This window comes from Pezoporus flaviventris, unplaced genomic scaffold, assembly GCF_033815535.1.
Source record: "Pezoporus flaviventris isolate CSIRO_AGI_PZ_B2104156 unplaced genomic scaffold, CSIRO_AGI_Pfla_v1 ptg000015l, whole genome shotgun sequence".
In the NCBI taxonomy this organism is placed as follows: Eukaryota; Metazoa; Chordata; class Aves; order Psittaciformes; family Psittacidae; genus Pezoporus; species Pezoporus flaviventris.
This window is the reverse complement of record NW_026892563.1, coordinates 38,211,998-38,235,373: the sequence shown is the minus strand read 5'-3', so window position 1 is coordinate 38,235,373 and position 23,376 is coordinate 38,211,998. Positions and strand designations below refer to the sequence as shown.

At 45.4% G+C, this 23,376-nt stretch overlaps 1 protein-coding gene across 5 annotated transcripts; it reads left to right on the top strand.

The window, feature by feature from the left end:
- Positions 1–1,264: 1,264 nt before the first annotated feature.
- ING4 (inhibitor of growth family member 4) lies at positions 1,265–17,144 on the top strand. Of its 5 annotated transcripts, XM_061454078.1 has the most exons (9): positions 1,590–1,685; positions 7,440–7,540; positions 13,993–14,064; positions 14,267–14,433; positions 14,628–14,742; positions 15,068–15,176; positions 15,489–15,636; positions 16,039–16,100; positions 16,276–17,144. In XM_061454078.1, exons 2-9 carry the CDS (start codon positions 7,501–7,503, stop codon positions 16,313–16,315), a joined length of 753 nt encoding a protein of 250 aa, XP_061310062.1. In that variant the 5' UTR covers positions 1,590–1,685; positions 7,440–7,500; the 3' UTR covers positions 16,316–17,144. The 5 variants fall into 5 exon arrangements, with proteins under 5 accessions (XP_061310064.1, XP_061310063.1, XP_061310062.1 ...); XM_061454080.1 differs by lacking the exons at positions 1,590–1,685; positions 7,440–7,540 and adding an exon at positions 1,265–1,292; XM_061454079.1 differs by lacking the exon at positions 7,440–7,540 and having other exon boundaries at positions 1,581–1,685.
- The last annotated feature ends 6,232 nt before the right edge of the window (positions 17,145–23,376 follow it).

The window sequence follows — 23,376 nt, the reverse complement described above, 5'->3', positions numbered from 1 at the left end:
AGGGCTCTAGCATTTTGACACCTCCTAGCTTTGACTTGGAGAATAAAGCGGGATTCCCAGGTGGCCTCTTAACCAAACTGGTGATGTGTAAGAATGCCTGCTTCTTAACAGAGGCTCCACTCAGCCTGGTAGCTTCAAGCAGGAAGCGTTTGGGGAATTATGATTTACTACTGTGACAGGGTATAGGGAACGATTTCTTTTAATGTAACATCCAGATCCTTCTCCTTAATTAAGAGTGTAAGGCAATTTATACAAGTAAAAACCAAGTGTGGTTTAACAATAATGTTCTGGTAACTGAAGCCAGCTGCTCCATACAGGAATCGAGATGAGTAAGAAATGTGTTTTGAGTCATTAAAAATATGTCATGTATAAATGGCTATAGGAATAGGCCTGGAAAACAGAATCTTCAGAACACAGGGGATCTCTAAATTAACCCAATAGTTTAACAGGTACATGGTTGGTAGTTCTAAGAGCTGTGATTAATTTTTATAAGAGCACCTCAGTCTTGCATTGCAGGCTGCTGGAGGACTTAATCACAGTATATCCATATAAGTAAGTGTTTTGGAAAACTTTTGGGAGGAAAGAAACAAGGCTGGTCACTTCTCCTCATGGCTGGAATCTAGCAGCACCCAGTCCTGAGCCGTGACTGCTGTTACACAGTCTGTTAGGGAAAACTGAAAGATGTAGGGGAGCGAGCAGGAGGAAAGTGGATGAAATGTAACATTTGCCAAAAACGCCCAGTGCCTCCTAAACTATATGGGATGCTGAATTAATGCTGACCTATTGAAACAACCATCCTGGATATTCCAGACCTGAAGGATCAAAAGAAGTCAGGTAATTTTGTCTGTGTTCCTTCATAAGGTGACCTCACCCTCCTTCCTGAAGAGACCTGGCAGACACCATACCCTGCATGTGCACTCAGTAGTAAAAGGCAGGCTGGGGAATGACTCCTGAACAGGAGGATCTCTGACCTAGAGGTGGCTCATGATGGATGGTCATGAAAGTGGGTCTGGCACGGAGGAGCAAAGAGCACGGAGCCACACGTTTAACTTCACTGTTTCGTCAGTTTGTCAGTTGTTAAGTTTGTGCCATAATCATTTTACAGCAAAGGCAGTCTCTGTAGCACAGCAGAAGGTTCTCGTGGCGAGTTACACGGTGAATGGAGACAAGAGTGCCGTAACAAACTAACAGCACTTCCTCCCCAGATTATCCGCCGGGAGTGCCCAGGAGACACCTCCGTAGCCTCCAAAAGACGAAGCCCGTTTCTTTCACTGCGGAGATGAAGGCAGCAGGTATTTACCTGCCCGCACCCCCGGGCCTGCTCCCCTGCCTCCCTGCAGCTGGGCCGCCCCTCCTAATCCTCCTGTCTGCAACCAGCAGCGGGGCGGCCCGGGTTGCTCCCGCAGCTCACCCCGCCTCCGTCACCGCCGGTGCTGCTGAAGCGGCGGCGGGCGGGCGGGCAGGACCCACCGGCCGGGGGAAGGTGCAGCGCCGCAGGACCCGAAATGGCGGCGTCAGCGCACGGAAGCGCCCGGGCAGGCGGGCGGAAGCGGCGGCCGCAGCCGGGCACCGCTGTTTCCGGAGGGGGGGGGGGGGGGAGCGCCGGCGTCCGGCTCCCGCCGGAAGCGCCCGTGTGTGCGGGCCCAAGATGGCGGCGGGGATGTACCTGGAGCACTACCTGGATAGTAAGAGCCGCCGGGGGCGGGGCCGGGGGCCGCTGCCGGGGCCGCCCTGGCACGAACGGACCGCGGCTCAGGGCGGGGCCCTGCGGGGTCCGATCTCTGCCCGGGGGCTGACCGCGCCCTCCCCTCCCCGGAGCGCCCGCGGCCTGCTCCGAGCCTCTCTGGCGGCAGGTAGCCTGGCGCGGCCGGCCCGTCATGGGGCCTTGCGGAGAGGCCCCGCCCGCCGCGTAGAGGAGACTCAGGGCCGTTTCGAAACGGCGGCGGCGGCGGCACGGACTGCCCCTCCGCCGTGGGGACGGGCTCGGCTGCGGCTCCGATGGTAGCCCAGCGCCGCTGACACCGGCGGCGAGCGTTTGGTTGTCCTCGGAGCAAGGAGCCCAGTGCTGCCTCAGCCGCCTCCTCTCGGGAGCCGCAGCCCGGCTGTCAGTGGCTTTCCCGAAATAAAGTGCCTGGCTGGTGAAATCCAGGCAAAGACAGCTTTCGTGTCTGTCGGGAGGTGGTTTAGCTCGCTTCCTGGGCTGTGGTTTTACACGTGCAGTCCTGTTTTGCTGGTCGAAGGAGAGCTCTCTAAACACTAAGGGAGTCTGTAGCGTTATTGGAGCCCTTCTTTGACGTCTTCCTGACATAAGGTGTTTAAACTTTGTCAGACTTTGGGGATAAGACTTTCGATGCCTGTTCTACCCCTGTGTTCTAAAAACAGCCGAGTAGGCTAATCACAGCAATTGTTTTTGAAGGAATGAACTAACGGTTTAAGATGTAGTAACCTGTGCTTTGAGGAATGCTCTTTTCACATTTTCCTTCTGATCTGCCCTCAGCACTAGAGATGGGGTATCGTGTTGATGGGGTGCAGTGGTTAAAGTGTGGTAGTTCTGGTAACGTGTTTTTATTCACCATACCTGGCTAACTTAAAGCTCTTGCTATCTATTTGTATATGCTTACAAGCACTGGAGCTTGGTTATTCAGTTATTTTGCTGCACTGGGTTTCCTCCAGCATAGAGGTGACACAGCGTTGATGTGGAGGCAAGGGGGTTCAGCCTTTGTGTCTGCAGTGCTCCTTTTGTCATTAGGAAAGGAAACCTCTTGAAGATTAAGTTAGAGAAGTTCAAGAATAATAATAAATTTCAGTGAAAGCTGAAAGAAGCTGGAAGTGAACAGGCAAGGATCTAGGAGCTGCTAGGAAGGAGGCTGCAAAAGCTACGAAGAAGAGGTGGATGAGAAGGCGGATTGTTAAGAGAGGAGCAAGGATGCTGTTCAAAAGCATACATTCATCTGTTGTTCTCATTCTGTTGTGGAAGAATGCAGTTGACTGAGGCTCCTCAGTAAAGATGGCCAAGAGTTGGGAGGACAGGGACTAGGCAGGAGGAGAAAGATACAGATGGATGAGAAGTAAGTGTGCGGGGAGGATGCAGGGGTTTACTATTGAGTGAGCACAAGTGTATTTGGAGTAAGAGCTGCGGTGAGAAGATAGAGGATTGAAAGACAGGGGTTTGCAGATGGTAGGCAGAAATGAGAAATATACAGCACTGAGTTTGGAGGGGTACAGTAGGTACCAAGTCAGAAAGGAAGTTGTAGAGGAGCTTGCTGGCTAGAGTGCTCCCACCAAAGTCAGACGTTTCTGGATTTTGTTGTCACTCTCAGCTACAAGTAGTGACCCCTGTGGAAACTGCTCTGTTCCCCTCTAGCAGAAGCATCCAGAGAAAATGTCAAATTTTCTCTCTCAGCTGAAACATGTGGTCCTGCAATTGAGCTAGAGATTCTTGCCCTGTTGAAGGGTGGATATATTAATAAGGGGGTATGGACTGTCATTTTTAAGGTATCTTTCTTTTTCTTTTTTTTTTTTTTTTTAAGTAATGTGCACAATCTAAAAGTACTTCTTTGAGAAAAAAAAAAAGGTTTCTTTCAGAAAAACACATCATATGAATTGTAATACTTAGAATCAAAGAACATCTCAGTATGCAGTAAGTTAGTTTGATGATAGGCTTTCCTGGCATGGTTTTGTGATTTTTGGCTGTAGTTAATTTTCACAGTTCCAGTAATTAGTCATTGCACCTACAGAGTGTTTTACCTGCCATGTTGAAGTGTTCCGTTATTAAAAGTTTCTTCTCTGTGTAGATTGCAGTTGATGAAATCTGAACCTTCTTTCTGGTAACTTGGGGAGGGGGGGGAAAGAAAAGAGCTACTTGTAATAACATCTTTTTCAGGTTTCTAATAACCCGTGTTTTTCTTCTCCAAGCCTGCTCTAATCTTCTGACATCCTACTTGAAGTTCTGACTCTCTGAAAATGCATACAGCCCTTTAGTAACCAGTAGTAACCAGTCTTCTTCATGATACTAACTAAAGTCAGGTTATCATTCTTCTGTTGGGTATACCCTTATCTCTGTTGCATATTGCATTTCAGCTGGAAGCTCAGATTCAGGTAACTATCTACCATGATACTGATATGATACAGTCTTTCTGTTTCTTAGAAATATGGTCCAGCATCCTTTATCCATCACTTGTATTCCTTGCTCCTAAATGTACTACCCTGTAAGACTTGATGGAAAGTATTTGCTTGCAGTCAGGCTGTCTCTTGCTGTCCCAGTGGTGTCTTCCTTCCATTGTCGTTCTTGCAGTCTGCAACTCGCTTCCAAGTGACTAACTCTTCTTTTGTTGGATCAAGAACTGCTTCTGTGTGATTTGCATGAGTGGTGCAGCCACTGCTGATAGTTCTCTATAATGCATTCCAAAGTCTTATGTAGCAGTCTGAAGTCTTTTTAATGTATCTTTTGTTTGTTTTCTTATTCTAGCTTGTTATGCATGATACTTCCTGATACTACATAGAGTATTTGATGCAAGCTGTAGTCTTATGACTTAAAAAAGTTATTTTCATTAATGAAATGTATACTCTTACTACAAAAGGTCCAGTCAGGCAAGTTTACCACTTAGTGTGTGTTGTTGCCCTTGTTTGATTCTTTGAGGTGATCTCAGATCAGCTCTTCCATTTCTTTTCATGCCTGTCTGACAGCATTCAGCCTCCCCCTCACTCATTCCTTCCCTTTGTTTTTTAAACATTATTTCAGTCTTTAAAAACATTCAGTTCGGTTTTAAAGCAGTTCACTGATGTTCAAAAAATTCCTGAAAATTGAAATAAACAAATAGACTAGAACCCTTGGTCAGCTCTTCTAAAAATGTCTAATATTTACATGTCCTTGGAATGGAATTCTTTTAGTATCATAGTGCTAATGCAGACACAGTTTTCAGTTGATTTTCTTTTTCCTCCCACAGAGATTCTCTTTCATATGGTTTACTGGCTGGATCTGCTCAGGGAATGAATGAGGAGTGTGTGATGAAAGAGGGCAGTTGTTTTGTAGGACCTCTTCATGTCCTTGAAGAAAGGAAGGTGTATAATGAATTAAGTGGAGATTGTAGGAAGAAAAAAAGGTGGTCTTATGCTTGAGGCAGTTGAATACCCCTCTGACAAAGTGAGTTTGGGTTTGTTTATTTGGGGGGGGGGGGGTGTCACACTTTTTACAGGTTCTCCTGTAATGCTATGCTTCCCTCAAATTCTGAGTGCAAATCTGTAGTCAGAGGAGCTGATGTGCCGAATGTTCATAGCTGCAACTGAAGTCTGCTCTGAGCAGATAATTCTGAAAAGTCAGGCTATGGAGCATTTTTAGACATTTCAAGAGGAATGTTTGTAATTAGCTGGTCTTCTTGGCTTTAATCTCTTTGCCTCAGTAAATCTCTTGACCTTCATTTTATTGGGAAGGGAAGCAGGCTGCTCCACAGCAGCTTGTGAAAAAGCAGTCTAATGTCACAATAATGAGCACCTTGAAAAGCTGATTACTAGGTCAATTTTCAGCTTGGCTTTTGGGCTGTGTATGTGTGACACTGTATTGAGCAGAGAGAATAAAATAAAACTTTGAATCACTGCTCAGTCACTAGGGAATGAGAAACGCCTTGTATGAAAATCTCATGTGGTTACGTACTTAAAAACTAAATGTCACAATGCACAAGCAGCCTGACAAAGCTCGGTATGCAGCCTCAGTTCATAAATTCTGAGCTCTCTCCTTTGGGCATCTAAAGTTCTTTTCCAGGAGATTTTTGTGGAATAGCCAAGTTATCAACAGTTCTCTTAGTAAAAGGTGTCTGGCATCTTCGTGGTTCTGGTACGTCTGTAGCTTTCATGTCCTTGCTGTAATTTGAAACCGGGTTTAGACCTAGGATTAAACATGCCCTTGCCTTTGCTCTAAGCTTTCAGTTGCAAAGCGTATCTGTCCTAAATGTGTTATGCTCCTAGCAGATGTTTTTGCAGCAGAAAAATATACACATTCCTTCTGTGCTGAACATCCTGATAGATGAACTCCACATCTTGTCCACTCTGATCACCTTCCTTCCTATCCTGGTGAAGCTCCCCCTTCAATGACTATACTGAGCCAAAGGATTTGGGAAGGGGAAGAAGAGGAATGTTTCTTTCCTCCTTCTTCCTGAGTGTTTTTCTTTGAGCAAGACTTTTTCCTCAGTTTTCTTCAGTGACTGAAGTTAAGCATGAAAAGATTTCCATCCCTTCAAATATTGTTCTCCTCCTGGTCTCTAAACCATTTTATGCCTGCTTCTGAGGGGAGAAAGCAAGATACTGAAGTGCTTTTCCTCATGCCAAGAAAGCAGCGCAGCTTTAGTAGGGGAAAAACTGGGTGCAGAGAAGTTAGAGATGTAGAAAGGAGTGGAGGGAGAATAAGAAGGAAGGAAACAGTAGTTTGTGATGAGAAGCTTGAATGTGCCTGGAGACTCATTAATTTGTATTTGCTCAAACTTGAGTTACTGTGCTTTGCTCTCATACTGGGTTTAGAAATACTGTAATGGGGGCTTTGAGGGGGAGAAAGGAAGGGTGACTAATACAGATTTTCCAGATAATGAGTTTTCTTCATGTTTGGAATTTTTTTAAGGGTTGCAGAGCTTCTTTAGGCACTGTTGAAGTACACATATTAGGAAACAGTCCAAATAGTTTTCTGCAAATCTCTGTTCATATGTGAATGTGCCATGAGTGTAGGGATTGTCTTTACAGTCCACAGGACTGCTCTGCAGCCACATGTATTTTCTACCCTTGGTGCTTTCTAGGTTTATCCATCTAGTGGGTATTAGAATAAAGTAAGTATACTTAGTGACAACACACGTTTATTTTTTATGGCCTCAGAATGAAGGCACGGAGTTCTCCTCAACTGCCTGGTGTCTGAATTTATTACAAAGTGACATCTCCACTCACCTACCTATGTTCTGCTGCTGAGGACGTCTGCCCAGTTGCTCACATAGATGAGGTGGATGGAAAGGTCATGTTTGTGGGGTGCACTTTCTCCAACAGCACCTTCCCTGCTGGTTCAAGTTAACACTGTCCACAACATACGACCTGCCTGGACTGATGAGTCTGTTGCTTTATTTGCCTTGATAAATGGGGAGTACACATTGTGCCAGTTGGGAAATGTGTGCCAGACTGGAAGGAAGTTCAAATTTCCCTGTGGCTGCACTGCTCTGTTACTGAATAAATGTCAGCATAAGATGTTGGTAAAGAATGATAACAAAACAATAAAAAGTGTTTCCATCTTCCTCCACCCCAAACCTCTGAGCAACTAGATTCTGCCAACATTTGGTCTAAATTAGACCTAAATGGTTGGGAGAATAGTGAGCAGAGGGCTAGTAACCTTGGTGAGTTTAAGAAGTAGAAGGATGTCGCTGGCCTGTCTACTCAGATGGCTGCTTGATATTAATTCCATTGTCTTGGAGGCCACCAGTCAGGACCTGTTCCAGGAGCAGACACTAGGACATATCTGCCTCAGTGAAGAGGATGATGGAGACAGCAGACTTAGATGAGGAGTCCTCAGCTGGTAAGTTAACATGGTTCTGTGTAGTAATTTTCTTTTGGATTTTTTCCCTTTTTTTATACTGAGTAGGGAGGCATCAGGTTTCCTTTGCTCCTTCTACTTGTGTATGTCAATAGGCACATAGTGTTACAGCAGTCCAGGGCTTGTCAATACTAGGAAACTTCTGTCAGCATAAGCACAGAACAACAGGAGCAGCATATGCCCTCTTGAAAGTCATCTTCTTTCTCCTACAACTGACATGGGAATGTCTTTTCATTCCTTGATAACGTTAGTTAACCCTGTAAAATAGGATTATTCTTTTGGAATAGCTGCATCTGTCTGGATTTTCCTCTGTAGAGCCTCATCAAATGAGGGTATGATGTGTATTGTCATCTTAATACAAGATGAGAGGGCATGGGTGTGATGTCAGGACTTGCTGTAGGCTAGCCCGCCATTCGTTCCCAGTCCTGGCTGCATTCCAAATTCCACAGCAGTTCTTTTATCCCTTGCTTTGCCTCCTGTCATTACTCTCATCCCCTCCACAGCGTAGCATGCAGCCATGCCTTCCTGTTCATGCCTCTATGGTTTCTCACACCATACCGCAGATATGCAAATGTCTTGTTTTAGCATAGTGAAAGATGCCTTTCACCTTCTTGAGACTTTGGATTAGTTGCATGTGTGATGCAGCATACATGATCTGTAGAAAATTACAATTCTCTCATGCAGGGGAGAGAATTTGGTGATTCATAGCATGGCATAGCCCACGCTAAGCGAATACAGTTATTATTGTTAATGACCAGCTCATTCAGAATTGGTTTTGTTGTTAACCAGTGCTTTTATCAGAGTTGATACAAGATGGCTTTACACGACAAAGCATACTGCATTTCCTCTGCATTTTTTCACTTGCCCAACAGCAAATCTGATGTGACCATTTTGGCAAACAGCCCTGTGATCTCTTTGGTGGTGGTCCCTGCCGTTGGAGGTCTGTGACAGGCTGGGAATGCCTGGGGTGGTGCAAGTCTCATTTGACATGTCAGTCTTCCAAGGCCTCCAAGCTGCTGAAATCAAAGGTTGATCTTTAACACAGCAAGAAAGATCCCTTTTGTGAGACTTAACAACATTGCCTACTGTTTTGGCTTTGGATACTGTAGCATTAAACTAATATAATAATAAGACGACAAAAGAAGCCCTCCCTCCTCAAGAAAAGGGTCTCTGGGGGAGTATTAGGTTTCTGTGGCTGGTACGTTGACTGTCCTTGCTGACTGATACGTGTTTCTTTGGACAGATCCTGAAGGAGATACACCTTATGGACTAGTGTGTAGTGCACTGGCCCAGAACTCAGGGTATATGACATAGCCACAGAATTCCTGGGTGTCTGTGGCTAAATCAGTCTACCATGCACCTCAGTACCCTGCTTGTAAAAACGAGGGTAGTAGTATCCCTTACAAAGGTGTTGTGAGAATAATGTTATAGGTTAGGACAGATATATTGCAGTAGGGCTGAGCCATATGTGAATAGAGAGAAAGGTATATATTAGTGCATAAGAAGATAATTATTTTAGGACATAGGACAGAGTAGAAGCAGCAGTTTAAAAGGGTTATAGCCTCTAAAAGGAGGGATAGAGTAGTATAAAGCCATCCTGCCCCTAACGGGGAAACAAGGAAGCTCCTGAAGGTTGCTGTAAGCCGGTTGTCCCGCAGCATACTTTAGATGCTACGAAATTAGAAGTATGGAATACCATCATGTGTGCTTCCAGTGTTAGATCCCAGGCAGTTCCTTGTCTCGGGGGCTGAAGAACATTGTGGAGGTCCCTGACACAAGCAGGATTTTTTTAATTGCCTTTAGCATTGGGTGTTTAAAGTGTTTGCTGAAATCTGCACTGTTGAACAAAGCAGCCTCGGCTGTATTTCAGAATGTATTTTCATGCTTTTTAATAAATCTCAACATGCATCTGAACACGGTTGGTGAACAGATGTCTCGGGAAAGGCACTGTGTGTTTGGATAGTCCTTGGTGTAATGGATCTCTCTAGGAATTTGGACATTGTCACGGTACAAACCTGCTGTCCAGCAGAGGTAACAGCCGTGCTGCGGAGGGCTGAAGCGCAGTGGAAGTTACCAGGTTGGGTGGGTTTGCTTTCTGTGTTGTGTGTGTCAGAGTTGACATCAGAGTTAAGGAGCTGAAGTTTAAGTATCAGTTGCCTACACCTGACACCCCACATATGTTTCTATAAAGAAATAGATAAAATGATAATAATTGGAGGGGAGGGAGGGTGGTGATGGATGCTGACTTTTGGAGAGGGAGAACGTGTGGTTCTTAAGGGACGAGGCAGCGTGGTTATGGATGCCTGCAGAGGAAGGAGTGAGGGAAGGAGTGATAAGGAAAGAAAAGAATAAAATAGTTAAAAAAAGAAAGGGAGTAGTGAAGGGTTAAGAATTCAGGAAAGATGAAGGTAGGTAGAGAGACTTTGGCTTGTGTCAAAACAGGGTAAGAAAAGGAAGAAGTGGGAAGGACCTCAGTGAGAGACCTGCGCTGATGATTTTCAGCCTAATCGTGCTGTGGGAGGGATGAGTGGGGCACAGTGGGGCTGTACGTGGCTGTGTGGACCTGTACACATGGACACAGTTGCACTGATGCCAGCCCATGCTTTGGGCCAAGCTGCTAGCCCCTTTCTTCACTGTACATCTTCACCATCCTCCTCTTCCTCTCCTGCTTCCATTTAATGTAAAAAGAGGCCCTCGATTTTCTTTAATTTTCTGTGGGGTTGTTGCCTGTCTGGCACAGAGTGACTGCTGCCTGCTCTAGTGATCAAGGAGGCCTCAAGGGTGGTTCTCCTCTACTGTGTTCCATTTCAGAATGTGAGAATTATTTGTGTATTTTATGATAGATAGTATTTAGTCATTAAAAGTTCAGGTGCATCTTACAATAAGAGCACATTAATTGTAAAAGAAGAGGAGGAAGCAAAATTCCATGAGTAACAGGAATGTTTTGAAAAAGACTGAGGAAAGTGTTGCACTGGTAGGAATGAGGAAATGACAACGTAACTCTTAGGTTTGTTTTGGTTTCTTTTTAATGGGACTGTGAGGGTGGTGATGTCCAATCACTACCACAGCACAAGCCAGGCAATTCCAGCAAGTGTTCTCACTACTGTAATAGAATCCTGTGATGCAGAGCATCACTTCTGTGTAAGGGTATGTAAGGGCTTTTGAGTTAAGCTGCAGATAGCAGAAAACTTTCCCATAGTTAGACAAAACTATATACGATACAAATAGTTTGTTGCTCAGTTAAAACTTGCTTAGCTGCAGCTTTATCTTGCTGTGCTTTTTGTTCTCGCCACACTCTCCAGATCATAATTTGTAGTTGTGCACTCGGCTTCCTCCCTCTTCCAGTTGAATAGATGAAGTGTCTTTATACCAGTTCTGATTGTAAAGTCACTGTACTGTCACTTGTTTCATTTTCTCCCAGTTTACTGATGAAGCAATTACAGAACATTGGTCCAATAATAGAGTTGCAGGTGGAACATTTTGCTGCAGTTTTAGGAAATCATTTTGCTGGGTTTAGCAGAGAAGGAATTCAAATGACAGGCGTTTGTCTCATCAGTCCCTGTGGAAACCTTGCCCAACTAATGAGCCTCTGGAAGATCAGTGCTCATGCATGTTTGACTGTGTCTGTGTTCAGTGTCTGCTAGGCCAGAGACTGAGCTGGGTGAAGCCTCTCTGGCGCTGCCAAGAGCCACTGGGAGCAGGGGGCTCTGCATGTGGTAACCAGGTAACCAGGCTGGAGACACTGAGATAGGTGGCAAGTGCTCTGAAGGATCGATGACATGGGCTGAAAAGATGAGACTAGGCATGTAGAGGCAAAGGGAAGACAGAGGCTTCCCAGATGAGGGCATGATGTGCTGGTGGCAGATTGTTTACACTAATAGCTGGAAAAGCTAGAGCATAGAATCATAGAATGGTTAGGGTTGGAAAGGACCTTAAGATCATCCAACCTCCCTGGTCCCTTTCAGGTTGCTGGTACAGAAGCAAAGTCCTACCTGTGTTTGTGCTGTGAAAAGATCACTGTTAAACGTGGCCATAACCTTACGTAGGGTAGTTCTGCTCAGACAATAGCATCCTACTGGTTTTTGTGCCAGCCTGGGTGTTCACTGTTTAAAGATTTCTATCCTGGCTGAGGGAAAACTGACTACACCCAGTAGAATTTGTGCTTTTACTGATTTTCCTTTTTAGAAGAGAAAAAAAAATTACATTAATCCTTTTCTAAAACTCCAAAGTGAAGAATTTAGAAGTTGAGATCTTCCAGGATTGCTAAACTCAGTGTAAACTTGACATATTGTGTACAGTCCAAGAACAGAAACTGTTTTTCTCTAGAGAATACCTGTCTTGTCTTCTATAGGGGGTGCTTTGAGAGGAATGGAAAGTAGTATGCTGCAGTATGATCCATGTTTTATTTGCTGTATACACTGAGAGGTTTGGAGTTAACCAGACTGGGGATTGCAGGAAAGGAAAAGGCATGGTCTTGAGATTCCCAAAGTGGATTTCATCCTTGCCATAAGTTCCATTTGTAAGCAATGATAATCTTCAGCACTCTGTCCCTGTTGTCTTCTGAGATGTGTTTTTGAGCCATAGGGATGTGATCTGGTAGTCAGCTGCTTGCACCTTGTGTGAAGTCTGTCATGGACAAACGTGGAAGTATCATATTTGGGAATGCACAGCCTTCAGTTTGCCACTTCCTCGGTTTTTGATTTTGCTCTGTTAACTGTCCTTGAATGTAGGGGCCGATGTGTATGTGCTGTGTGATTGTGTGCTTGAGGACACCTGCTGTCTGAGCGTTGCTAAGATCTTTACATTAGAAATGGCAACAGAACTCTGTTGAAGTAATAGCTTTGCTACTTAGAAGGATTCTGTATGTAATTTCGTATGTTCCGTTTGTGCAAAAAAGAAGTTAAAGGACCAGGTTCTGAGCAGAGTGAGGCCCACAGCTGGGTTTACCTCATGGGCATGTGTAGTACTTGTTTCAACCTGCCACTTGCATACAGACCTTTCAGGGAAGTGCCTCTGCTGTAAAAACATGTGGCAGGGACAGTAGAGACTGCTGCTGGGAATGATGTATGAGATGGTTTTGATGCTGGGTAGACACACTGTTGTTCACACTCCCTATATATTGGTGTGTGGGTTCAGGAAGAAGACATGCTTATGTTTCTGAAGAGCTTTTTCCCCAACCTTTCTCTATTTTATTATTTTTTTTTTAATTAGGTATAAAGGTAACAATAATCAAGCTTGGACTTGAGGTCAGTGCAGTGACACCAGATCTTGCTTTAATTAGGCATGGAAAAATGAGAATTGTTTTTGTCAGCTTTGTCAGTTGAGCATCAGGTGATGCCTAGGGCATGAGTAGCATAGTACACTGAAAATTAGCTATCAACTTCACATTGCTCATCCTGAGCCCTACGAACATTTATTATTCACAATGTATAGCATCCTTACAGGTGTTGGACAGACCACACTGAGATTACAGTGCAGAAGGAAAAACAAAGAACATGTGACACAGGGTTAAGACTGCTGTTCACCGCTCCTTGTCCTGTCCCAGATTTGTTCTTTGGCTTTTCACAGTGTCTCCTGTCCCCTATATGTAAAATGGATGCGCTAAAATAGACTCACTTTTCAGTGAATTAGCATTCAGTCAACTTCAATTTGTACATCCCTGTATAGAAATAACTAAATGGCATTATTTACCAGCTACTGTACTATTTTTTCCATTATTGAATGGAGCTCGAATGGATATATTGGGCTTTTTCAGCCTGGAGAAGAGAAGGCTCCGGGTAGATCTTAGATCAGCTCCCAGTGCCTAAAGGGGCTACAGGAAACCTGGAGAGGGGGTTTGGACAAGGGCCCTCAGGTACAGGACAAGGGGAATGGCTTTAACCTGACAGAGGGGAGATTTAGGTGAGCTCTTAGGCAGAAGTTCCTCCCTGTGAGGTTGCTGAGGCGCTGGCACAGGGTGCCTAGAGAAGCTGTGGCTGCCCCATGCCTGGCAGTGTCCAAGGCCAGGCTGGACGGGGCATGGAGCAACCTGGTCTAGTGGAAGGTACCCCTGCCCGTGGCAGGGGATTGGAATTGGATGAGCTTTAAGGTCCCTTCCAACCCAAACCAGTCTGGGATTCTATGATTCTATATTATAATGACTGACTTTACAAATTCTGGTTTTCTGCTTTCCTAATGTAGGCCTTTATGCTCGACAGCAGTTTTCTGTTATCTAATATTTATTGTAGAACTATGCTCCTGGATTAAATATATCATGTTTTTATAATCTGTCTCCTTTAGAGTTGACAACAAAGGGAACCACACTAATGTGCACCAGGAAAGGGTGTTGGGAATCACTGGAGTAGTGTATGTGTTGTTATGTCAGTTAGCTTTGTTCCTGCATTCGCATCATGGACAGGAACCTGACTTCTCCGTGTATCCTCCTTTCCCTGCAGGTATTGAGAACCTGCCATTTGAATTGCAGAGAAACTTCCAGCTCATGCGAGACCTGGATCAGAGGACGGAAGGTGAGGCTTAAAGATGGTTTTGTTGGTGAGACAGGAAGGATGCAGGTTGGCCAGTTTTTCCTTTCTTTGCCTTGATCAGTGAAGGTCTCAGGGCAGGGGAGGAAGCCTACAGCTGCTCTGATCCTTCAGCCTCTCTTAATGGAGGGCTGTAGTGTGTGGGCATATGTGTGTACTTACGTATTTAATGGTGAACTTGTTTCAGACCTCAAGTCGGAGATCGATAAGTTGGCCACAGAGTATATCAGCAATGCACGGACTTTGTCTTCGGAGGAAAAACTGGGGCTTCTCAAGCAAATCCAGGAGGCCTATGGGAAATGCAAGGAATTTGGGGACGACAAGGTTCAGCTGGCTATGCAGACCTATGAGATGGTATGGAGGGGAGTGTCTAGTGTTTACCACGTGAAAGGCTGTGCTAAAGACCCCAGTCTTGGAAGGCCCTGATGTCTTTTTTAGGCCCTACCCACTCTTGCTTCTCAGCTCTTTAGTGCAAGCCCCATGCCCTCTCCTCTTTGCCCTCCTGGGCTGTGTTCTGTGGTAACTTGTCATCACTCTCATCTTCGCAGGTTGATAAGCACATCCGTCGGCTGGACACAGACCTCGCTCGCTTCGAAGCAGACCTGAAGGAGAAGCAGATAGAGTCGAGTGACTATGACAGTTCTTCCAGCAAGGGCAAGAAGAGTGAGTACCACCACTGGGCTGCAGATTGATACAGGAGGCAGCCAAGTGACTATGGAAGTGGTGGGGATGAAGGCAGGCACTGGAGTGGTACAGATCAAAGACTGTTACGCTGGAATCTGAAGGACAGGTAAAAAGATGGTGACTTGGGCTCTTCTTGTGTGTGAGCATATTCAAGGCTGCTAGATAAAATTAAGATGGGGTGCATGGCCCAAAGCCAATACACGCTCTGAAGTGGGAGTGTATTTTAGTGATGGAGAGGTTGTTACTATCAGGTAGTCTATTTTGGTAGGGTGGCAGATGAACCACGTTTGTTTCTTCTTACCAGAGGGCCGAGCCCAAAAAGAGAAGAAAGCTGCCCGTGCTCGCTCTAAAGGGAAAAACTCTGATGAGGAAGCACCAAAAGCTACCCAAAAGAAACTGAAGCTTGTCCGCACGTAAGTGTTTTAAGAGGTTTGTGGGAATGAGGAGCAGCACTACAGATCAGACCAAGAAGGCCTAGCCAACCTCCCTGCAAAGGATCTGGCACATACCCAGACTAGACAGTGTGTCCCCTGTCCGTTTTTTGGGAAGGAGGATGAAGGAGACCTTTTAATTCTTTCAGGGGAGTGTGGCATGAAGGGGAAGGCAGATCATTTCAGTGAACTTGGGTGTATGAACCATCTCTAGCAAACAAGGGCATTGTCTTGGGAGAAGTGAAGGGACACAAAGCCAGTTATTTTGCTGACCTACTTTATTCCTGTCTGCAGTAGCACAGAGTATGGGATGCCTTCAGTCACCTTTGGAAATGTGCACCCTTCGGATGTATTGGATATGCCAGTCGATCCCAATGAGCCTACTTACTGCCTCTGCCACCAGGTTTCCTATGGGGAGATGATTGGCTGCGACAACCCAGATGTAAGAGCCTGCTCTTGGTGTAAATGGAGGAGAAGGAAGTGGAGAGAGTCTTGCATGGAAAGTCTTGTCCTGCTTGGGCAGGGCATGATACAGCAAGCAGTGACAAAAAGAGGGCTTACCTCAGGTGGTGTGGAAGGGTGGAGGGGTGGTTTACCAGGACTTGTTAAGTGCCTCTTCAAGTTTTCCTTGAAACGATGGGTTGTTTTCTTGCCCCCACACTTAGAAAGAGAAAAGGGGAGTTCTTGCTAACAATGTATAGGTTGGGTTTGAGTCTTCATTCCCTGATCACTGCTAGGGATTTAGGAGTCTGTGATCTAATGTTGGGAAATTGTTGTAGCCCAGAAGCAATGATTTCAAAAGAAAATGGCTTTTTGACTGACTGACTGCTCTCTATCCCAACAGTGTTCCATTGAATGGTTTCATTTTGCCTGTGTGGGTCTGACAACAAAACCAAGAGGAAAATGGTGAGTGAGCAAGCAATATGGAGAGTGAGCACATTGGTCTTTGGGAAGGGGAGGTCCTGAGTGGCAGAAGGGGGAGGCTTTGTCAGGGACCTTGGGAAAGGTCCTTTGGGACTGTATGTTCGAGGTTCATGTCATACCCTAAAAGCCTAAAGGCTTTTGCTTCCCTTTCTGTCAGGTTCTGCCCTCGCTGTTCCCAGGAGAGGAAGAAGAAGTAAAATCCCATGAGCCCTAAGTCCTGCTGCAGGAGCTTTCTTCCCCCTGTCAGGGCCTCGTCCCAGCTCCCCCAGCCCTTGAGGCCTTGGCTGGGGGGGAGTCTTGCCCTGTTTGTGGTTTGGGCCCTCCCTGGAATGGTGTGTACCCTCACGGTGGCTTCTGTGTTCTGTATCCCTGGGTGCTTCCGAATCCCTAAGAAAGGCCCTCTCTGTGTACTATTCCAAACAGGTCTCTGAGCCTCAAAGGGAATGAATGAGGGCACCAGGGTAGCCACCAGATTCCCAGGGATTCAGGTAGCCCCTGATTTTCCTTCGCTTTCCTTCAGCCTCCTCAGAGTTCATTGCCTACTCTCTGCTTAGAGAACAAGGCTATGGGATGGGGGAAGGAAAGGAGGTAAGTCTTCAGCATTTTAGGTCTTTGATTTTCCTGGATTTTTTTCAGGAGAGAGGGAGTAACCAGGCCACTTCTTAATCTAGTGGGCTGGTTGAGAGACTGCAAACCTAATGTACTCCCTATCTTTAATCATTCCACTACTGGTATTGAGCAGCCTCTTTTGTTGGGGAGAGCAGGAGGAAGAGAGAGTGTTTAGAACTAGCTTTGTCTCTCTTATTCCTGGGGTAAAACCTGCGGGTCTGGGAAACACATAGTGTGAAGGAGGAAGAATTTCTGACCACACAGGGAGAAACGGCTTGATCTAGCCTGTCTTCCATCTCCAAAATTCTGCCTTCCTTATTGTGCAGTGGTGCTTCTCCATTATGTTGATGATGGGAAGTTTGGGGATTCAGATCCCACTTGTATAATACAGAGTTAAATAAAGTTCATTGAAACAAATACTCCTGTTTACCTTGCTGTCACCTCCAAAATAAACTGCAGCAATTAGTCTCTTCAGTTATTCCTTCTCTCGCAGCTCTGCTTTTATTCTAAATTATGAATGTGATACAGCTTTTTCATATAATAATCCTGCAGTGTTAATAAGTGACATTCTGCCTAAGTCAGGCTTGGAAATGTCCTAATGTACTTGGAAAAGGTTACTAAGCTTTCTAGTGGCTGTGAAAAATATCTGCCTGTTCAGTCATGCCCTCACATGAGGGTAGACATTTATTCCCATTTCTGTTGGTGTTTACTTCATCAGTTGTCTTCTCTTAATTGAGGAGAGGTGGAGCTTATAGAAGGCCAACCCTCACTGTGGCTGTTGGGCAGTACAGCTGAGAAAACAAGCCAGCAGGACAAACCACGCACATCCAAGAATGTGGATAGGTTTTTCAGATATCCTGATAACTTCCACCTTGGATCACCTTGGTGCCAGAACCTCCATCTGCTGTTACCAAGATAATGTAAGGCTCCAAAACAGTTAGTGAAGATGAGTCTCTCTTTGTAGGGTCTGGTGACTGTGAGGAGATGACCCATACTGAAGCTCCCCCTTTCCCGTTGTGTTGGCATGGCCTGGAGATTGATGAGCTTGAATCTCTCCTTCCTGCTTGTTTCTGCTGTTCAGGAGGGTTTAAGCTTTCCACCTGAAACATGAAGGGTTTTCCTCATAGCTAACTTGTATGAGGACTAATGGAGCATTTTTGTTCTTGCAGTCATGAAGCCGAAGTTCTTTTAGGGGTTCATTACTAAGAGCAGTCAGAGGACTGTGTAGGTAAAGAGCAATTGCTACTCTTACCTTGTACAGCAAGCTTTGTATGCCCAAGCCTTCAGCTCAGAAGCTGGTGTTGAGTCCTCCGTTCAAGTGAGTTAGCATTCAGGCAGTCTTTGCTTTTGTGTCGAGGAGAGGTGCTCCGCTTCCCATTTTGCACAGAAGTAAAATAGAGGTAAGTTCTTACCCAGGCTACAGCTCACACAGTCTGTGGTGCTACAGTCTGGATCCCAGTCCCCAGATTGTCTTAGACCATTTTTCTGGGGCTTCCTTCCTGAAACAGACAGGAAGTATATTCTGGGAGACGTTGGGTGTGTGTCTGGTGCAGTCTTTGTAACAGGAGGCACTGTGCCATCTTAAAATAGGTGAGAAGGCTGTGGGTGCTCGACTAACAGCCGTTCTACCATTGCATCCTGCCTCTGTCCAACAAAGGGGTGCTTCAACCAGCAGCATCCAGAGCACATTTACTGCAGCTGAGGGAATGCTCTGACATAGGAAGAGGAAACTTGGACTAAAATTGAGACTTTTTAAATGGCTGACAAGTATATATGCAAAAGAAAGGATGTTGAAAGCTAACCTTGGAAGAGAGGGGATAACAGCAGTAACTGTGCAATCTTTAATCACCAAAGGAAGAAAATAAAAGAATCAGAAGTCAGAAATGACAAAGTACAAAAATGAAGCCATTGGGAACAAAGCCTGTAAGCGACAAGGCTACAAACATCAGCAGCTTTTTTTAGAATGCCTTTTATTTGGGGTATAATTGAACATGGCACATGTCCATTACCAACTGCAGCCAGCAGAATTGTTTCTAATGAGAGGAGGGGGAAGTGTTCTGTAAATATTTATTCTGTGTTGGTGCTGGTGTCCTATGGGGATGAGGCACTTCCTAGGCAAACAGTAAGGAAGATTTTAAATAGCATCTACTGGGGCAAAGGATTTTTTTGATCAGCAGTCTTCAGTAAATGGTGCTTGTCAGCCTGTAAAAGCCACCCGAAGGCATCCATGGTCTGCTCCCTGTCACGCTCTGGCCTGCCAAGGAAAGCCTACAAAGCTGGAAAAGAGCCAACTCTGTGCTGGTCCTTAACAATGGATGTCAAGAAGGCTGCCACTGCAGTCCAGATGTGAAACACTGAAACAACAGAGAAGTAAATTGCTTCTTTCTAAAACAAGCAGGAAATCCAGGTCAATAGCAAAATAAAAGCAGGTTAAGTAGCAAAAAAGGGTCAATCAAAAATGACTTATTTTTAAGATCACTGTAAATCGTTACCTGTATCACTGCAGTGGTATGAGATCTGAAAAAGTTTACTTCTAGACTCAAAGTGCTTAAAGAGGGGATACACTAAGTTAAAGTAATCATGAAGTCCTTTAAAGAACTGGCTAGCTTGCAGATTTCTGGAGCAGCTGTCAGTGCAACATAAACACTTTCTAAAATGGAGCTGGAGAAATTGCCCTTTAGAGTGATTGGAAATAACCTAGTTGATGAGTAAAGTCAAGTCTGGATTTCGGGAAGCTGGAGCCATGCAGGAAGACAAGAGAGAAGACTTTTGCTGGCCTCTTGAGTCCGCTTATTAATAACAATTGACCATGCACTCAGGTAACCGGTTTATCTTGTCCAGCTGTGTTTGCCCCAACTGTGGGCACCATTCCTAGGAAGCTGGGCAAGTGTGGCTCATGCTGCTGTTCAGCAAAGTATTCCTCTTTCCAGCAAGCAGATGCACTCAGCAAGCTCCGTTCCCTGGGCTCTGCCACCACCGTATACGTTGTGTGATGTGCACCATCTGTTGCCTTCCACCAGTGGGACCACCTTCTTGTTCCAAACAGCAAGCAATTAAACTAGTACCCTAGCTCAGCAACATTCAGCCTGTCATTAGATTCTCTTAAGGTATTATTTACCCAGCTCTACGCTCAGAGCCATGTGGTAGCCAGTATCTTACTGTTTATTGAACGTGTTGACTAAGGCTTCTGTGCTTCGGCAGGCTATTTGAGGCTCAATTATAGGCTGTGTTTCAGTGATGCTCACTTGATTTTGGGGGATCAATTCTTGTGAGACAATTACTGCATATAAATATATATATCTTGGAATTGGAAGGAACCCCTGGAGATCACCTGGTTCAGCTTCCACTTCAAAGTAGGGCTGCTGTCAGTCCTAAATCAGGTCAGATATATGCTGAGTGGCATCACGCTCTGTGGCAGAACAAGCTAGGGTAAGAAGCAGCTCCAGGTGAGAGGTGATGTTGCTGAAGATCTTAAGGCTTGATTCAAGAACTGGCCAAGTCAGTCCAAAGATCTCCAGATACAGCAGAGAAGAAGAGCATTCCTAAGACATAACTTGCTTATACTGGCTGAAAATAGGGCCAGGTCCTCCCATGATGTTTGTCATTGAAGATAGCAGATATACATGGTTGAGAAGTGGTGACAGCAGGATTGCTCCCCTCACACATCTACTAAGAAATGGGTGGCAGTTCCTCCAAGTCCCAGGAAGGAGGGATATGGAGCATGTGTAATTATTCTCCTAAGTGAATTTTTAGCTAAAGCACAGCAGGACACTAAAGTGACTGAGCCCAGTGAACAGTCTTTGGCAAACTGGCAACAGGAACATTAACGTTTCCTATCTCCTAGAGCAGGGCAAGGCACAGTGGCCATGAACCAAGTGCTCATCAGTAGATTACTCAACCTAGTGTGATTATCCAAACTCCAGAGCAAGCGTAAGGGGCCTGTATGAAGCAGACCTGGCTGGTTTGACAGCTCCTAAGCCGTTCTCCTTTGTATAACCAACCACAGCGCTGCTTTTTCTCTGCCGTGTGAAGCAGGAGGACAAACTGTGGAGATGCTGGCACGCCGAGTGGCAATATCTGCGGTGCATGCAATCCCTGACTGCTCTAAAGCAGCAGCAAAAGGCAAGGCAGGCTGCAGCGTTACAACAGTTAAGGACTGACAGAAGGAAACAAAATGTCCCATCTTGCTTTCCAAAGACAAGTGAATATTTCTTCAGTGGAGCTCACAGTTACAGTATAAGAAGAAATATAGATGCTTTTATGAAATAAAATGCATTTCATTTATAAAAATAGCCAAACATCTTCATTTCTGCTAATTTATGGTTCCTCTTCTGAGCACATGAAAGAAATGGGAGAGTTAGTTTAAAAATTATGGGTTTGCCCTAATCTTGAGGACAGGCAAACCCATGGCAAACACTCAACTCCTAAAGCCTAGTGTGAAAAAGTATTCAGCAAGTTGCCCACTTCGGTCTGTTTTTGCAGATGTACAATGTAATTTCAGTGCTTTGGGTTGCTGCCGTTGAAGGAATAACTCATTCAACACCAGGCTGGGAGGAGAAAATGCTGGAGTTATTTTTTACACACCAATAGCAAACAAGAAAATAAAGTTTGACCCCATGAGATCTTCTCACTCCAAAAGCCTGAAGAATCCAGTCATTGGAAGAACCCATTCAGTTACCATGGGAAGATCTAGGTGGGAAGAGAACTCTCTGGAGCGCTGTAGACCAAGCTCCTGCTCTCACTAGGAATAACCTTGTGCTTAGATCAGGTTGTTCTTGCACTAAACGAGTCCTTGAAAAGACCAGAGCAGTTCAGTCGAGCACTCTTTTATGAATCCACTCCATTAGAGGTTGTCTCATGAATTCAAGAAACCATTTTTAAATGCTGGTTTTGCAATCAATTAAATATTCCATTTTCTAAATGACAAGTAAAAAATTGCTTCATTCACTATTTCCTAACAAAATAAAATGTAAATTGTCTGAATTAATGCATGTTATAACTGTACAGTGCTTGAATAAATGTGAATAGATTAACATATCCAGCAAATTAAAATGAGTGCCAATTTTAATGTAAAGTCTATATTTATCAGTATATCACATAGCTCTCAGCCAGTGACAGTAAACCTACAAAAATACAGTACAAATGTGGAATGAAGACTGTTTAACCTGTGATTAAAGTCAGCAATTCGTAGCATTATGGTTTAAATCAGAACATTCTTTGATGCTTTTGTCTGTGGAGATGGAGAACTCAGCCCTTGTCTGAGGGGGTTGGTACCCCCATCCCTTCACACAGGCCCATAGCTACCAGGATGAAGGTGTTCTGAATAGGGCTCTTGAAGTAGTCTATTCTTCATGAAAGACCTAGAGCTGAACTGGAAGAGGACCTTTACTCAGTTGCTGTGCAATGACTCTCACGGCTTCTTGGCTGGGCTGTCCACTCTGCCCTAAGCACCAGGTGGCAGCTGATCTAGAGCCCAGGCATGCTCCTGAGAAGCAGCTCTGCATCCTCCAGATGCAGCACTGGAGGACATCTCAATCCACCTCTTGTAGGTGCTGGGGGGGGCACTGCTGTTTAGCCAGCGGCTTCATTGTCCCACGTCTCAGCCTACTACTGCCATCTTCTGCCTCTCCTTGAGGTTCCCCCACCAGGATACTTGATTTAGGGGCAGATGGCTGAACATTGGCTCTGAAGCTGGTTTTTCTTGCGACTTTATTGCTGCTGGTGGGGCCTGTGCTTTGAACACAGACGAGGCCAGGGCACAGGGGCCTGGTTTTCAGACATTGCTGCTGGTGGTGGAGTTTGTGGTGGAACGCACAGAGTGGGAAGTGCTGTGAAACAGCCGCAGTAAGAGAACGAGGCTCACTTGCAAGAGGAGCTTGTCTGCCAGAGGTGGTCCCTCACAAACCACACAGGCTCTTCCGAAGCTCAGAAGCAACACAGCAATCAGATGGCAACATGGAAAACACAACTCCAGCGAGTTGTTATCCTGCTGTTACACATTCCTGCTGCTGGCACCAGGTACACTCTGGGCCTGGGGGTTACAACTGTGTACATCAGCTCAGGAGCAGCATCTGCAGGAAACTCCATTTCATGGTGGTTCTGAGAACAAGATTGCAAATCTGCTTCAGTGCAAAAGCGACACAGCTTCTACTGCGTCGTCAGGGAGGAAGGCTTAAAGGTGCCAAGTTAACCCTTGGGAGTCAGCAAATACTGGATTAACATCCCCGCTGTGCTGCGCATTACTGACCCCTCTCATTGCTTGATGCACCAGAAAGGAAGACTCCCCCATAGCTTGCAGCACTGATGCATCCTGTCCAAAGGACTGTTCTTCCCACAGAAATGACTTCTTTTTTTTTGTGGTGGCTTAAAACACAAGTGCCCCATAGCCAGCAGCAAACCAGGCTGAACAACACAGCACAGCAGTGCCTCCTGCACTCGCAGTCTCCAAGCCTGCTGGGTGCAGGCTGCAGACCAGGTTCTCAATGCATGTGGTGCATTGACCGTAAGAGTTCCTTGAAGGATTCAGACAACCTGAACCAAATGCAGGGCATGCCACAGTGCATGAGAAGTACTAAGTGGCCAACCTGTCCTCACATGGCTAATCACTTTCTTTGCAACTATACAGTAGCTCCCACAGGCATTGCTACTT